Genomic DNA, 17,922 nt, shown 5'->3' on the forward strand with positions numbered 1-17,922 from the left:
TTGAGAACCGGTAAATATAATCTCTGACTGATCCTGCCCCCATCTATTCTCTTCCTCCCGAGTCCCAGCTGATCGGGAGGGAATGGAGATTTTGCAGTAACCTTCCCCTGGAGTGAGGAGGAAATGGGGATTTTACGGTATCCTTCCCTGGAGTGGGGTGGGAATATGTGACTTGGTGGGCATGGCTTGGTGGGCGTGGCAGGGGAAGGATACTGCAAATCTCCAAGCCACACAACGCCTACCAAGCCAGGTCCACAGAACTGGTAGTAAAAAGTTTTGAATTTTTTGAATCCCACCACTGATACACACATGAAAGAGAGAATGACCCTAGGCCAATGGGCTGGCTGGACAAATCCTGATTGGCTCCTTAGAACTCAGCAGTGACCGTGCCAATTATAAATTCTTCCCCTGTGTGGCTACCAATAAACGATCCAAAATTCATTGAAATTTGGGCTACATCAACTGGTGTAAATGCTGCCAAAAATCGTAAGTTGTAGTTTGTTTCTCAACTGAGCAATCAATCCAGTCTGGGTTTCAAAGACAGAAAACAGTGTGGCTTACTAGCAAATTGGAGGATGGGTGGAGGACTATGCCTCCTATAAAGTATGATATATACGCATGGCAAGACTACTTGAATACAACCCCTCAAAAAAATAGATACTATTGAAATGGGGAAAGTACAGATTATTATTATTATTGTGCAGATCAAGGGCCACCTGAGTAGATATCCTCCAAATCAGACTGAAGAAAGTAGACTGTGATAAAGTTTTGCTATTCAGTTGAATTGGTGCCAAAGCAGGACAAAAGGCTTCTAAGTCATTGGAAAGGCGGGCAGCCATGACGGGCAAGCCAATGCATTTCATGCATATCATTTACGCGGCAGCTGGCTCCTTGCATTCTGTAGAAGTGAAAGAACATAAAGGTTGACATTTATGTGTAATCCCTATGTCATGCTAATCTGCATAATGGGTCTGCTGGGGTAACGGGTTATAAATTGAACTTTCATAAAAAAGAAGAACCCAGCGCTGCTCATATCAAACATGAAGTGTTTTAGAGCAGAAGTAGGCATCTCCCTTGGCACCCTCCAGGTTCCCTATCGATCTGACAATTTGTTTATACCAGGAGTGAAATCCTCCTGGTTCGGCCGAACTGGTAGCGATGGTTCTGCAAACCGGTAGTAAAAAAAAAAAAGCTTCCGAGGAGCGTGTAGCTCAGCTGTGAGCCGCGCGATCGTGGGAAACTTTTTTTCTTTTTAATGCATTTTTTTCCCTGCAGGTTTGGGCAAATAGGTAGGGACCAAATGCTTTAAAAAGTGAAAAAAAAGTTGGCCAGGCCCACCCAGTCACATGAACCCCCTACGAAGCCACGCCCACAGAACCGGTGGCCCAAAAAATTAGATTTCACTATTGGTTTATATCCTACTTAATTTAAAACAATACATGGAAATTGATGTGCTGCAAAGAAAAGTGCCAGTATCCAGCTGCAACTGGGTTTGCATAAAAGCTGTTAAATAAAAATGGTGAGTGGCACCATTGAGGGAGGTGCATATGATTTTTTTTAAGAAAGGATTTTCTCTATTGCTATTAGTGTTGAGTTGAAGTGCTCCTGGACATCCTTGACTCAGCAGAAAACTATACAGACTGCCCCTGGCAGTGTCATAATAAGCAGAAAAGTACTAATTTAACCAAGTACAGCCAAAGGTGACTTAAGACTGTCTCACTCATGGGTTGGGAACAAGCTAAAGGCAGTGCCATGGAACATTGCAGAAAAAACGGTACCAGAGTATGCTGAATCTTTGGTTAAGTGAAACCACCAATCAAGTGAGGGCTCAAACTCCAAAGAAATCCCTACCCAGTATGGTGGCTGGGGAATCCTGGGAGTGGAAATCCACTCATCTTAAAGTTGCTAACAATGAGAAACATTGACCAAGATGTTTGTCAGAAAAACTCAAGGAGGTCATAACAGAGAATAAACTAGCTGATAGCTAGGAAAATAAAAAAGTGGAGATGATTAATGGTTTGGACAGGAATATACCTATCTCATCTGGTCTGTTAGTCTTTCTGTTCCCCAAACATCCTGGCAAACCAAAATTTGTGGAGAGACAATTCATTCTCCCCAAGTCTTTCTTCCTGTCAGAACTAGTTATTGGAGGGAATTGTTTTCCTTCGTCATGAAGAGTGTTCCAATATCTTAACTGGTTGCCACAAAGAACCAAAAAGAATTATTCTCAACCTATTCTCCAAAGCATCTGAAGGCAGAACAAGAAGCAATAGATGAAAACCAATCAAGGAGAGAAGCAACCTAAAACTAAGAAATGTCTTGACAGTGAGAACAATTAATTAGTGGAACAACTTGCCTCCAGAAGTTATGGATGCTCCAACGTTGGAAGTTTTTAAGAAGAGATTGAACAACCATTTTGTCTGAAATGGTAGGGTTTCCTGCCTGAGCAGGGGGTTGGACTAGAAGTCCTCCAAGGTCCCTTCCAACTCTGTTATTCTGTTAAGAAAGGGATGCTTTTCTTGCTTCGAGAGATGAGCAGGGATGTTGTCCCTGCCATTTCCCAGATGTGAAAAGACATTCCATATAGAGCAGGGTGTTCAGCCTTGGCAACTTTAAGATTTGTAGACTTCAACTCCCAGAATTCCCTAGCCAGTGGGGAAATTCCTGTTGGCTCATTCTGTACTGGATGCTTTCCTTCATACAAGAGGACTCGGAGAGCCATCAACTCCAGGAAAGAAATAAAGTCCCAGAGTTTTGCTGCTGCTTCATTTGTTTAGCAAGGATGACAAAGGTTGCCTAGCTGATGCCCAATATGTTAAAGTGTGGAATATCAGGTACCCTGTTTTCCTGAAAATAAGACCTCCCTGCGTAATAAGCTCAATCGGGCTTTTGAGCGCATATGCTAAAATAAAGCCTTCCCCTGAAAATAAACCCAGCCCCAAAATATTGCAACACAGCAGCAGCCATGAGGTGACAATGCTCGCTGCCTCCTGCACCTCAAAAATAATAAGACGTCCCCGAAAATAAGGCCAAGTGCTTATTTTGGGGGGGTCAAAAGAAAATAAGACCCTGTCTTATTTTCGGGGAAATATGGTAGTAGCTCAGGCTTCAGGATTTTCTGAAAATATTAAAACAGCAGCTGTTAGATAAGCTAAATTTCCAGCAACTGTTCATTTGTTGCCACACCCATAGTTCCCCAAAGCCGTGACTCTCTCTCTAGCTTTGTTTGCCCCTTTTGTATTTTGGGGTCAGGAAAAGATTAAAGCTGTACAAAGCCCTGAAAGCTGCTATTTCACAACAATCTTTGCCCTGAAGCTGGAGACTAAGCTGGAGCCAGGCTTCCAATTTTTGCAAGCGGGGAGGTGAGAATACATACTGTAAGAAGGCTCAAGGATTTGTGTTTCACAGCACTCTTGAGTTCCTTCAGACGTTTGGATTCTGTCTTTATCAGGCTGTAACAAAGACGTCTGATATAGTCCATGTTCGACCATCCTTGTCCTTGTATCAGAAGATAAAAAATATGCAACATATTGTTGCAAGCTCCACTTAAAATCACATTTTTTAAAAAATTAAAACAGGTCAAGGCTGGTTTGCTGCTGTCTTTTTCTTGCCATTTTAGTGAAGTTTTATTTTGCCCCACCCTGCATGACAAGGTCCTAAGATCTCCAAAAATCCAGACATCTGAACAGCCACAGTATGGAACCTTTCTGAAAGGGAATGATACATAATGTGAGAGAGTTCAGACTGAGAAGCAGAAGTGGGTTTTTTTCCCCCTCCAGTCAAGAGCTGTCCTGGTCAAGATAATTACTTAATCACTTCCCCAGGAATAGAGTATGTAATAGTGACCTTATACGTCAACCACAAGTTTATAATTTCAAAAAGCAAATACGCCATGAAGTTCTTTGCTATCAGTATAGCAAAGTACTGGCGTCTTTTACAGAAAAACAAAATACCTTTCTGCATACAGTAAACGCGTGTTGCAACTCTTGTTGAGCTGAACCAGGGAAGCAGCCAGACAGTTTCCTAGTGTTAACCCCTGACAGGATGCTCCGTTTTTTTATCTTTCATAGGCAACAACCTCGCTTCCTTTCTTCATTCTTCTCATGCCCTGTTGAGAGTGTTAGCCCTCTGAACCTGCACAGTCAGTGGTAGAAACAAACTTCCTGTCAGGCAGGAAGCTTGGTTGCTTCATTGCTGGTGTTCGCTCACATTCTCCTCTCAGGAATGCAGGAACTGGGCTTTACTAACCCTTGGAAGCCTAGTCCATCCTGGAGTATTGAAATGCAGAGTTACTTATCTCCCTTAGTGACAGCCGGGATGCTTGACAAGGATTGAGACAATCAAGAGAAACTTTATGTTATGTTTTCTGGTAGTGAAGGACAGAAATGCACCTGCAGGTAAGTGCAAGGGAGCTTCCGCTTTCCTTTGCAGAAATGATTTGCTTTCCTACCGTAAGTCAGGGAATTACGAAGTTTGAGCGCCAGCAGCTGTATTTGCATTGTCTGAATTGCAGCCTTTGTCTCGACCTTGTTTTCCTTCCTTTTTGTGTGATTTGCTCACAGCGGACCAGCCAGCTCTTGCGATACACACTTTTCTAAATCTTGTAGTGGGAGGAGGCGGGAGACCCCAGTACAGCAGCTCTGTGTCTTTCAAGTTGTGTTCTTTATGGCGTGTAGGCTTGAACGTTTTGTGGCCTGCCGTTCTTCGATCTCGAGAGGGAATAAGAAGACACCAGATATTAGACCACAGTCTGAGCCATTTGTTAGAAGATGGGGAGCCTGAATCGTCTCAATGGAACCAGCTCCGTGTGACATTGATTCTTTCTGTAACCTGCATTTGGCAATGTGGTGGAACTGAAAAGTGCAGAGGCGAGCAAATTACTTGTGGAGTGCATTTATCAAAATGTCCCACACGGTGACTTTCACCTTTCAGGACTTTGAGAATGGAGACCCTGCCAGGTGAGTGTGGTTCTTTAAAAAAAAAAGAGGCACATTTTTAAAAAGTATATGGGAACTGTATTCATTCCTGCCTTAGAAAAGGAAAGCATGTCATCAGATGGTGAGAGTTCTTCCAAATTATGTACAAAGCTGAAAATTAGCATGTATTGGTTTCAAAGCAAAACTACTTTTCAAAAGCCTGAAAATAAGACTTTTCTTTTTCTATATTGAATTGTCAAGAATACTAAAAGTAGAATTCTTGTTAGCATAAGCATGGTGTTCTGTTGTCTGTTTATGAAAGCTGGAGAGAGGAGTTCCCAGTAACAAATATAAATCATTATCAACATTGGGGAAAAAAAGTTGATGGACTATTTATATGCACTGATGATGTTACCTAGTTTGGTAATGAAATGTTTGCAAAAAAAAAAACACTAAGCTTAGAGAGCACCAAGGACCCCTCATATGGGAAGTCAGTTCAATCCTGAGCTACAAAAATTCTGTACTATCAGGACTATTTATAATATCCAATGTAAATCCTTGGGAATGAGTGGGTGGTGCATAAATTGCCCTACCGTGGTATCAGTTATTCTCAGAATAGTTTACAGTGTTAGGAAAATATTAGTCATTGCTTCTAAATGTTTTGAGTATCGCAGCCTTAGATCTGATCTTAAGACATATGAAACATGTTTTGTACATTATTGCACCATATGGTACTAAGATCTGCAAATTACCATTAGTAGAATTTTAGCCAGAGATATCAAAAGTACAGGATTCATATATTACAAATCCTGGAAGAGACAGGAATTGATTGATTCTACCTCAATATTAGATTGGTAGATAATCATTATTTCCCCAGACTTAGGACAGAACATACCAGAACAGTATACAGCTGTGTAATAAGGATTTACAGAATTCGGATGTAAATATGTTAACAGTTTAATTAAATTAGAAATAAAAATGGAACAATAAAATGCAATTACTAGAGCGCTAAAAGATAGGATGCCGAGATTAATCTCTACCTTACAACACGACTTTCCAAGGTGTAATAATCAAGACTTCGTTATTTGTTTGTAGTTTATTGTTTAAACATATAAGGCTTTGGTTTCACTCTCATTATGTAGATCTCCTGGGTGCCCATTAGTAGATGCTTACATAATGCTCTGAAGGCCCTGAGGGGAAGCCTTTGCAAACCATGTTCGATCACGTGGTTGTTATGTCTTCTGTCTGCGTCTTAGACTCTGTCATGATTTGCTATAAGAACTGTAATGTTCCAATATGTTCTGCCTCCTTCCGTTTAGTCACTACCTATTCCCAACTGCTAACTGAATCCCATGTGAATTTGGTGAGATGTTAGAGGCTGTTGTTTTAGGGATCCTGTTCATTAAATAGTTGGGCAGACTGGTTCTCTGTTCCCCACAGCCAAGATCCAAGCCCATATGATGAAGGGGCCGTACATGATTCCTTCCACCAGCTAATTAAGGAGCAGAGCAGTTTGGCTGAGCAAGAGTTGGTGGAGATGCAAGATTTGACTAACAGGAGCAAAGGTGAGACAAGCCACGTCTATATAGCACGGACACTTCCTGGTGATTATCAAGGATATTCAATTTGTAGGTAAATAGTTGGGTTGAAGGAGAACGATGTGTAACTTTTAAGTGGTATTTCCTGATTTTTCATCAAAGAAAAATGTGAAAAGCTGTGCGACCTGATGTTACAGCTTTTAACTGTTGGAAGCTTTTAACTTCTGGGTTCAGTTCCAAGTGGAGAAAAAGATACTGGAAACATGGAAGCTGCTCGGAAAGATGCTTTAATGGTGAACAGGACCACATGGCTTGAGCTCCTGAACAGAAAAGGGGGAACCACATGCTTCCAGATGTTGGGTGAAGAAGAAAAGAGGCAGAGATGCTGAAAGTTCCTGGTTTTATGTCCTCTCTGGCCTTTGATCTTGAGTTTGTATTATGATTGGTTGCCAGACTCCCATGGGGCCATGCAGGGGCAACTCTCTAGGCTGTGCTTTGAGTCCAAGTTTGGTTGAGCATTGCTTCATCCCAGGTGTCTTGTGGTGAGATGGATAAAGGGCTAATACTATCGTTCCTTAATCCCGTCACCCTGGAGCTGAAGGGAGATCTTTGTTATATAGAATAGACTGGCCCAGGCTTTTTTAATGGCCCATTGACAAAGGTGGGGGCTAGGAAGAGTGAGTCTGCTTCCTGCCTAAAAACATGCTTCTCCATTTCTGACCCAGGAAAATGTAATATTCTGCCTTTTCAATATTTCCCAGGATATTTCATTTTTCTAGGAGAGCAGGTGTGTGTGTGTGCTAACCTCCTACATAACTTAACAAAATGTGGATGAGGAAATGTTTCTAGAAAGCATTTTTTTTTCAATCATTGTCTCTCTGTATAGCCAGCACCTACAGCTAAACAAAAAATATTTGGCATCTTAACTATGTTTAACAACCCTGTTGACAGTAAAAAGTAGGATGAAAAAGAAATGCATGATCTCATTTTATTCTCACAACCATCCTGTATGGAAGATTGGCTTCAGAAGCAGTGAAAGCTCCACAATACGTTTATAGCCAGCATGGATTTCAATTTGGAGTAATAATAATAATGACCTCTTTCACAAGATTAACCTGATACTAAATAAGATAACTGAAAGGGCATTGGAGCAGTGGTGGATGCTGGGTTCTAAACCCCGGTATGGGGGTACTGGTGCCAGCTGGGAGCAGCTGCCACCATACCGGAACGATGTTTCCGTTGGGCCCACCCTCGTTCCTTACCTCTTTTTAAGCAGGCAGGCCATTTGCGCATTCACGCGCTGCAAATGGCACCTGTGCAACCTCCGCCAAGCAGCTGGAGCGTCGCAGGTGGTGGCATGCAGGTGCGTGCGTAGCGCGCGTGCCCAAGGTGGACGCCCGGCCCCGTCGTAATGTACCGGTTGTGACGGGATCCAGAACCCACCACTGCATTGGAGATAGAGGTGGGCTTCTAGAGCAGTGAGTGCCCCAACTGGTATGCGCATGCACAGGTGCGCACTGGAGCATCAGAGTGCTGGAAACCCAAAGACCAGCTGGCCAGTGCTCATGTGCGCACCGGAAACCAGAAGAGCAGCTGTGATGGTGCACGTGCCCAGAAAGAGGGCTCTGCTTGCCACCTCTGGCACGTGTGCCATAGGTTCGCCATCATGGCTATAGAGAGTGATAGGTCAGATCAAAACTAGAGAACTAACTAAGATGTGGAATCCGAGTGAGCAAGAACCAAGGCTATAGGGCAGTGATGGCTAACCTTTCTGCTATCATGTGCCAAAAGCAGGGGGGGTCGTGTGCATGTGTGCCCACCCCCCATGCATGCGCGTGCAACCCCCTGCCTTCCCCCCCGCTTTTGGCACACGATGGCATTGTGGACCCATTTTTCGCCCTCCCCAGGCTCCAGAGGCTTTCTCCCCTGCCACCCCTCGCCCCCGGGACCCTACCACCCAGGAAGAACTCAGCTAATACAGAAAACTCTGCTTATTCTCTTTTTCTGTCCTTTAGGACCCAGTGGCTCACTGAGAGACCTGGATCAAGCCAGGGCATGAATACATTTTACTGAGAATATTTTGCAGGGTAGCATTAAAGGATTATTTGCCAGTGGAGGAGGTTGGCATGCAACGTTATGGCACAAAATTGTATCTTTAATCTTCTGCCGCAGAACAAATTGTTGATGGAAGAGAGAAACTATAAATAGCCCTTGTTTAGTAACTGCCTCATTTAGTGACCATTTGCAATTACAAGGGTGATGAGAAATATAGAATAACAGAATTGGAAGGCATCAATCTCCTTCTCAGGCAGGAGACCCTATGCCAGTGATGGCTAACCTTTCCGAGACCCTGTGCCCAAAGTGCAAGTGCAAACCCCCAAAATACAATGCGCCCCCTTATGCATGCTCCTTGCTCCTGCGCATGTGTGTGTCCTCACATGCTCCCCGCCCCCGCACATTTCCCCCCCCCCCCAGATGAATGGCTGTCCAATCTCTTCTTAAAATCTTCCAGTGACCCACAACTTCTGGAGGCAATCTGTTCCACTGGCTAAAGACCACGTCTTTTGCCCATGTCTTCCTGAAATCCCCAAGGCATCTTCCTGCCATGGTCAGCAGACTATGCGGAAGAAGACCTGAGAAACCTCTAACTGCATTTCAGTGGTTCATTTAATGGGGCAGCTGCATTCAAACACCTGAAACAGAACTTAAATAATTCATATGTCCATTATGAAAGTGTTAGGACGTTATTCTCCTCCCAATCAAAAGCTAAGAATATTATTTTCCTCCGCTTCAAAACAACTCATTTGTGTGATTCATATAAAACGTTGATCAGAATTAGAGGTCCTGCACTTAATTTTTCTCCTGCTATGTTGTATTTTGAGCCATGGTGGGGCAGTGGTTAAAATGCAGTATTGCAGGCTAACTCTGCCCACAGGTGGGAGTTTGATTCTGACAGGGCTCAAGGTTGACTCAGCCTTCCATCCTTCCGAGGTCGGTAAAATGAGACTCAGATTGTTGGGGACAATATATTGACATTGTAAACTGCCCAGAGAGTGCTGTAAAGCACTATGACGCGGTATATAAGTCTAAGTGCTTGCTTAGAACTTTACCTACTGTTGCTTTAGAGCTGATTTTGAGCATTTCATTATTCTGTTATTTGTAAAGCTTGGATTTGGAGTCTTTTGTTTTTTCTGGAACACAACTGCCTGGACACAACTGTATCGGCACAAAGATTTCTGTCCTGTAAACGACAGGGAGTGACTCAGTCCACCTGTCATATAATAAATATTTTCGCTGTAGGAAATAGTGAAATGAATTTAGAATGAATGTCTTAAGTTGTAAAATGTTAGGGGGAAAAAAACATGCTCATTTAGGGGTGCAAAAGGGAGGATGTGGAGATTCCAGTTTTGACAAGACAATTCATAGCAACTTGGCAATGCAGAGAGGTTGTATCGAGGACTTTTCTTTTCCCCCAGAAAATCTGGTTCATCCATCAGATCCGACTGGAACTTGGAACCCAAATGCACAGCTGATGGAGCACCCTGATTACTCTTCCACCACATTGCGCATCCTTGCCAATATGCCAAGCCGGACTATTGGTGAGTTGTGATGCTCCCCTGTAGCCCCGGTCTACTTCTTTTGATGAAGAAGAATTTCAGGATAGGGCATGGGAAATGTGGGGATTAGCACAGAAGATGATCCTTTTCTTCCCTCCGTAGTGATGGTCTTCCCTTTCGTTTGCAGGGCGCAGCAGAGGAGCCATACTGTCCCAGTATTGCAACCGCACTGCCAGACGACGGCGTCGGAGCAGCCGTGCCCCTCTCCAGGAAGTATCCCGTTCTGCACGGCCTAGTTTTCGACAGCTGTCTCTAGAGTTGGATTCCAGCTACAGAGAAGAAGACCGTAAGTTGACTAAAAGAGGAGGAAGATGCCTGTTAAGCAGAAAAGTAGTGCAAGAAAAATAGAAGTGTATATTTAACTTATTGTGCAGTTATTATGAGTAGCAATAGCAATAGCACTTAGACGTATTGTTCTGACCTAGGCTTCCTGATACAGTAAAAAGCACACAGTCCAAAAAAACCTTTTTTTATTTCAACGGCTATGAATTATGTTCACAGCCCTTAATGAGTCACAAATAGTTTGTAAAGAGTCCAACAGAAGTCTGCCAAAGTCTTTTGGGATAAGGCTGATAAGCACCCACTTTTATCTCCTTTGAAACGCTGCCAAAGACCTAATTGGCAATTAGCTTGCAAGGCCACATGGAGCAAAGAGTAAAAGAGGAGCTTCAGAATTTAAACGGACCAGAACGAACAAAGTTGCTTCCTGCAAAGGCTCACGTGCCTTTGCTCCTCCTTTATGTCCTATGGGAGGTGCCAATCACCTCTAAGCCTTACTTCTGAGTCATTCCTTTTGTCTTAACTGTTCTTGCCTTCTGGCAGCTGTGTATGTGTGTACTGGGAACAGGCTCCCCCTGTTCCTCTGCCTCGCTGATGTCCGACTCTGGAGGCTCTGGAGGGATACACAGAACCCTCATCCGAGCCTTCCCCAGACTCCAGGACTGGCCCATGTTCCTCCCCAACCTCCTCGCTGTCCGACTCTGCTGCAGGCTGCTGGCGGACCACAATACTTATATACCGCTTCACAGTAGATTACAGCACTCTCTAAGCAATTTGCAGAGTCAGATATTGCCCCCAACAACCTGGACTTCATTTTATTGACCTCGGAAGGATGAAAGGCTTGAGCCGGTCAGGATTGAATTCCTGGCAGACAGCAGAATTAGCCTGCAATACTGCATTCTAATCACTGCACTCCCCATGGATTTTCCTTATCATAAAGAAATCATCTTGATCATTTTCAGTATGTAATCCAGCCATCCAGGCATTGTAATCTCTCAGTGCTTCTCACAAAATAATGATGACGTGTTACAACGTGTCCTGCTCGGTGGATCAGCTAGTCATCTTTGACTGATTTTGCAAACCCAAGCAGGGTTTGACCTGATTGGGACTTAGATGGGAAAATGCTAGAGAGCGACGTATTCCTGGAGAGGAAAACTAGGAATGTATCCATGAAGTCCTGAAGAGTCAAACGTGATTCGGGGGAGGCCATTATAATATTCCTCATTGAAAGAGATGGAACAATGTCCTACCTGTTAATGATTACTTTTACTTCAACTGCAATAACACAAGGGCGATCAATAGATACAAACTAAAGGTAATCCGCTCTAATCTTGATTGCAGGAAAAATGACTTCAGCAATAGAGTAGTAAATGTCTGGAACACTCTACCTGATCCCATTGTTAGTTCCTCTAACCCAGTGGTTCTCAACCTTCCCAATGCCGTGACCCTTTAATACAGTTCCTTATGTTGTGGTGACCCCCAACCATAAAATTGGTGTCTCGGTTCCTAAGACCGTCGAAGATATGTGTTTTCCGATGGTCTTAGGTGACCCCTGTGAAAGGGTCGTTTGACCCCCAAAGGGGTCCCGACCCACAGGTTGAGAACCACTGCTCTAACCCACAAAACCTTTTACCTGAAACTGTCTTCTGTGGACCTTACATATTTCTTAAGAGGTCCTTAAGGGGGCATGCATAAGCGCACCAGCCTGCCTACCGTCTCTGTCCTACTGTCCCCATTTATGTATATGTTTATGTACTCATTTATTTAAGGCTATGTTTTGCTTATTTATATCCATTTATTTGTGCTATATTTTCATGTGTCCATGTCTATGCCTATACAGATACTTGCTTCCTTGTACTTGTTGTCATAAACAAACAAACAAACAAACAAATAAATAAATAAAATGTACACTTCCAGAAGACCTGAGAGTGGGAGTACTCTTGCTCCCTATTTAACCTGTAAAGATGACTTTGTCAAGGTTCTTTTCTTGGTCAGCTTTGCCATGAAAGGCCACAATACGCTTGCTTTTAGTAGAGAAGGTGGTTGTTGTTTTTTTAACCTTCCTATGCCTTTAAAGAAAAAAGGTATGATCCTAATTAAAAGTGGAAGAAGGAAAGCATCCTTTTCCTTTCTGTAATCCAAATGTTTGCACTGGAGATGCAGTTTGGGCTGCCTGACCTCCGGCCTCACCTCTGCATTTCCTCCATAGCCAAGTGTATTTTGTTGGTCAAAGAACTCCAGAACCTGCCAGTACATCAACGCAATCACATGCTGCAAATGATGCCTCTAAGCTTGGCTGAGAAGCGCAGACTCAAGTGAGTGCCTTTAATCTTTGTTAGTGTTCGGGTCATAAACTGCTTTGGGAGGAGAGAATTTACCTCACAGCTCTTCCTCCCAAAAACAACTTTGGCCACAGTTTAAGTTTATCCACCCCCCAACCTCTCTTTCCCCCCTCCCCTCTTTTACAGACATGATTCAAGTGGGCATTCAGGCACCTTGAGGAAACCCAAGACAACGGGTCACTTGTCTTACTGCAGCTGGATTAAGTACCACATCCTAATAGTAAGCCATGTTCCCCACTTGACTTTTATTGTGGTAGTTGAGAAATAAGTGGACTCAGTGTCTTTCTCACACTATGAGAAAGGAAACTTTCACTGGAGTCTTTCTGTGAAATTTGTGACTATTCAAAGAGTTGGGAAAAGTACTCTGGAAGGTGTTTTTTTTTTGTCAATTCTTGATATACTTATCAAGAAGGCATTAGCAAATTTTAGGAGGATCTTTCTAGGTCACTACATTGAATATGAAGCAGGGGGGTTGCTGTTTGCCAAATTCTGGTGAACAGGATGGGAAAAGTGGCTTTTGGTTCAAACCGGCTTAGGAAAATAGGCTAGAGCTTTTGGGAAAATAGGAAAGGAGGCTGCTGTGGTCTTCTTGCCAAGAAACAAAAATTGCCAGACAAATAGAAATAATTCCTACTTTGAGACATGGGATGTTTCTTCATTTTAGCGGAAGCTGCAAATCCTTCTGCTCAGCAACATTTTTATAGCACAAAAAAGAGAAGAAGTATGGCACTCCTTTTAACATGAGTTTTACAGTCTGAGTTCCTGGAAGACTTCTCTTTCCATTTATTTTAATGATTTTTGCTAATAGTGTCCTGGGCTTGAAAAAAAAGTCAATTAGCACACTTTTCCATTGTGCTAAACGTTGTTTCAAACATTTAATTTTTTTGCAGTACTCCTTCAAGTAAGTAATTGCAATCCTTTTTTCTGCCTAAGAAGACCGAGAGAGTTTCTCATAAATGAAGGCTGGGGAAAGATGTTTCTGATACACGTTGGACTATACTGTTATTTTCTGTCGAATAAAGGGGATTGGATAGTTACTCCAGGGACATCGTCCTGTTATGTTTTCATCTGAAGCTGTATCCATTTTTCTTGCAGGGCTTCCGGAATTTTTGGTACAATCTGCTGTCCTTCATTCCTATTCTCCAGCCCTGGCATTATTCCCTCAAGAAGATCAGTGGCCGCTTTGGCTCTAGCATCCTCTCCTATTTCCTATTCCTTAGGACGTTGCTCTTCTTCAATCTCTTTATGTTCTTGATCCTGCTGGTCTTTGTAGTTGTCGTGCAGGCTGCTTTCCCTTCTGCCATGCCCAACAGTGTGGCGTTCGCAGGATCTGATCTCTTAACTGGAGCAGTGAGTATTCCTGAAATCCAATAGCTTTCCCTTTACTAATATAATTTCTTAACAGAGTGTATCACCAGCAGTTTTGAGTATCTGTAGTGACATATTTCCCTTTAATCCGTTCAATTGCACAGTAGAAATGTTTGCTTAGCCCTTAGAAAAGATGGTTTAAAAATCCAGATAAAGCCTGGCTCTATGAGACACTATGAGACAGAATGGAAAAAATATAAGCTATTGGTGCCTATCAATTTTGCCTTGCCTTTCAGTCCATAACCTTCTACCAGAGTCAAACTTTTGCTTGCCAATCTAACAGATTAGATTGCCATAGTAAACTACACACCTATTGAGTCTGTAGCAACATGTCTGGATGGTTGATAGATGCCTGTTCACTATCAGTGCTTCTACTTGTAGTCTATACTCCGGTAACCTGAACTTGTTCCAGAAACGAAAGAATACAGGTAATCCCGGGTTAAGAATGTCCCCGTAGTGAATGTTCGAAGTTACACGATAAGCGCCCCCTAGTGTTTATGAAAAAGTCCCAAAACTACGAATCTTGTAGCACCAGGGTAGTTGTTCGCCCTTACAAACAACCACAGAGCCTTGGCAACATTCATCCTGCACATTGCAGGCCGAAATGGAGGTCCAGAAGGGCAGATCCAACGCTCCGTTCAGGCCTCCAAATCCACCTCTCCGAAGCTGCCTTTGGCAACGTGCTAGGTAAGACCTGCCGAGGCCGAAATGGAGCATCTAAGCTCCATTTTGGCCTGCAATGTGCTGGGGAAGGCCTCTGGAGGCCCAAATGGAGTGGTGGATCTGCCCCTCCGGAGTTCCATTTCAGCCTGCAATGTGCCGGGCGAGATCTGCGCAGGCCTAAACGGAGCTGCAGAGGGGAGCACGCAGCTGAGAGGCTGGGAGACTGCTTGCCAGATCTTCGCCTGGTAAGTGACCCAGCGCGACAGGTTGTGCGGAGCATGAGGTATTTCAATGGGCCGGGGAGGCCTTGGGTGGTGACCTGTTCCATCACATGGCCATCCTCCCCACCGTGAAATGCCTCATGTGCACTTAACGAACCATGCATTCTATTAGCGAATGTGTGGGCGAAAGGAGGGAGTGATCCAGTTCAAGGTACGAGATTCACTCTCACAAATCCTCGGGTTAGGAATGGAATGTGCAGGCTCCATTACAATCCTAAGTCGAGGGCTACCTGTAATGTTTGGAATAGTCCACGGGTTATAGGTTACTTCTGTGTGATTTTGGTGTCAGTATAAGACCATTTCCACGAATAATCTGTGGCTTTTAATAAAGAGTGAAATATTTCAGGATGGTTGCAGCCAGTGCCATCTTCTTCGGGAAAGGATAACCCTCCAAAGGATTGACAATATTGTATTTTCTTCACAGGGCTACTTCAGTCACACAGTGATGTATTATGGCTACTACAGTAATTTCACACTGAATGCCCCTGATGCTTCTGAGGCTAATAGCACCCATTACAGGCAACACACTCATAGCCAGATGTCCTACAATATGCCTCTGGCTTACCTCTTTGTTACTGGAAGCGCCTTCTTTGGAATCTGCTTTCTCTTGATCTACAGGTGAGATGCCTACTAGCTTCCCTTTGCATAAGAGCCCAGTTAATCCTTTCTTTTCTGCCTGGGATAAGACCAGTCTTCCTAAATGCATTAATTGTGCATTTGCATCCCTTTCAGGTAGGATTTAAATAAACATTATTTTTATACGTCATCCCAAGTGGTTTCCTCCTACCTATCAATATTTATTTTTCTTGACTGTGATTCTCAGCACCAGGGAGAGGAAGCTCTGCCGCTCACCTAGACTTTTGTATTTTGAGAGTCCTGGTCATCTGGACCAAGAGCAAAGGATTGTGGGACATCTTAGTGGAATCAGACTGATATCAGTACATACAGGATTGCAAGAAAACAAAAGAGATGGTTACTCATGAATTAGCCTCACTGAACTTGTGAGGGGGTCTTATTTCTGCAACATAGGATTATATTGCCAATCTTGTGTAATTTACAATTACATTATTTGAACATAAATATTGTACTTTGGTCACCAAATGAGAAGGAAGGACTCACTGGAGAAGGGCCTAATGCTGGGAAAGATTGAGGGCAAAAGAAGAAGGGGGCGACAGAGAATGAGGTGGCTGGATGGAGTCACTGAAGCAATAAGCATGAGCTTAAAGGGACTCCAGGGGATGATAGAGGACAGGAAGGCCTGAAGGAACGTTGTCCATGGGGTCATAATGGGTTGGACATGACTCCGCAACTAACAACAACAAAATTGTAAATTGTTTCAAAACAATTTCAAACTTCTTAATATGATCACTAAAAACGGGTTTAAATAATTAAATAACTTGATATTCATCATTTTCAAAATGTCATTTCCCCCCCAAGAAATGGTTTGATATCAAATATTCTAACGCAGGGGTGTCAAACTGAAGGCCCCGTGGGATGCTTAGATCTGGCCCACGGGGCAGCCCTGGAAACAGTAAAGGACTGGCCCACGGTGCTCTGCCAGTGAAAATGGAGCTCAGACGGGCCGCACATGGGTCCTTTCAAGCTCCGTTTTTGCTGGCAGTAGGCCATCGCAGCCGAAACTGGAGCTCAGGAGCCTGTTTTCTCTGGCAGAGTGTTCAAGCCGCCCCAGGTGCCCCCAACATGAATGACGTCGAGCTGGCCATGCCTACCCTGGCCACGCCCACTCTGGCCCCCGAGGTCAAACACAACCCTGATGTGCCCCTCAATGAAATTGAGTTTGACGCCCCTGCTCTAACGTTATTCCTGTTATTAATAGGAATAACATTATTCCCATTATAGCTTTCCCAGTGCTCTTAAAAATCTTCCTTCAGGCACTTTACTCATATTTATAATATTAAGCTTATCTACAATCTTACATACCTGCCTATGAAATACAGTGAAATTTGCCTGTAGCCCTGCCAATCTTTCAACCACACAGTTAATTCCATGCTTGCAGCTAACAGAGTGACCACAGAGGCTCTTCCTTGGAGAACAGTTTAAAACGGTTGCTTGTCTAACCAGCAGATACCGATGGCTTTTTCCCCCCTCCTCACAGTGTGTCTCACTCCTTTGGGGAGAGTTATCGTGTAGGCAGTGCATCAACTAACCTGGCAGTTAAAGTCTTCTGTTCCTGGGATTACAAAGTGATTCAGAAACGCTCAGTCCAACTGCAAAGTGAGAACATTCGCACACATCTGAAGGTACGTAAGTGCTGAACAGAGCTGTGTAGTCTGTGAAAATGCAAGAACTAAACCAACTGGGAAATAAAATCTCCAGTGTTAGCGAAATGGAGAATAGAAATGAGATGTCACAGGGTTACTTGAGAGTGCATTTGAAAGAAATGGTGCAGCCCAGTGGTGAGACTCAAAAATTTTTACTACTGGTTCTGTGGACCTGGCTTGGTAGGCATTGTGTGGCTTGGAGATTTTACAGTATCCTTCCCCTGCCACGCCCACCAAGCCATGCCCACCAAGTCACATATTCCCACCCCACTCCAGGGAAGGATACCGTAAAATCCCCATTCCCTCCCCACTCCAGGGGAAGGTTACTGCAAAATCCCCATTTCCTCCTGATCAGCTGGGACTCAGGAGGCAGAGAATAGATGGGGGCGGGATCAGTCAGAGGTGATGTTTACCGGTTCTCCAAACTACTCAAAATTTCCGCTACCGGTTCTCCAGAACTGGTCAGAACCTGCTGAATACCACCTCTGGTGCAGCCTTTTCATGCTGAATACATCCAAATCTTCATTTTCACTAATGTTTCTGCAAGTAGGTTACCAGCAGCTGTGAATTCTGACTGACATCCTGCCTGTTGCTACAGCCCTAGTGTGCAAAAGAAGGGGAATAATCCCAACTTTC

The 17,922-nt window shown here is 43.7% G+C and overlaps 1 protein-coding gene across 1 annotated transcript in view; it reads left to right on the top strand.

Moving 5' to 3' along the window:
- The first annotated feature begins 4,817 nt into the window (after window positions 1-4,817).
- Window positions 4,818-17,922, top strand: part of TMC6 (transmembrane channel like 6) — a 32,749-nt gene continuing 19,644 nt past the window's right edge. Inside the window, exons 1-9 of the mRNA XM_081936792.1 lie at window positions 4,818-4,958; window positions 6,357-6,481; window positions 9,931-10,053; window positions 10,199-10,357; window positions 12,560-12,665; window positions 12,819-12,912; window positions 13,788-14,042; window positions 15,429-15,622; window positions 17,121-17,265. Of these exons, the coding sequence (XP_081792918.1) occupies window positions 4,903-4,958; window positions 6,357-6,481; window positions 9,931-10,053; window positions 10,199-10,357; window positions 12,560-12,665; window positions 12,819-12,912; window positions 13,788-14,042; window positions 15,429-15,622; window positions 17,121-17,265 (1,257 nt within the window). The 5' untranslated portion in view covers window positions 4,818-4,902. The remainder of the gene's footprint in view (window positions 4,959-6,356; window positions 6,482-9,930; window positions 10,054-10,198; window positions 10,358-12,559; window positions 12,666-12,818; window positions 12,913-13,787; window positions 14,043-15,428; window positions 15,623-17,120; window positions 17,266-17,922) is intronic.

This window comes from Natrix helvetica (assembly GCF_964273705.1).
Source record: "Natrix helvetica genome assembly, chromosome: 1".
NCBI lineage: Eukaryota > Metazoa > Chordata > Lepidosauria > Squamata > Natricidae > Natrix > Natrix helvetica.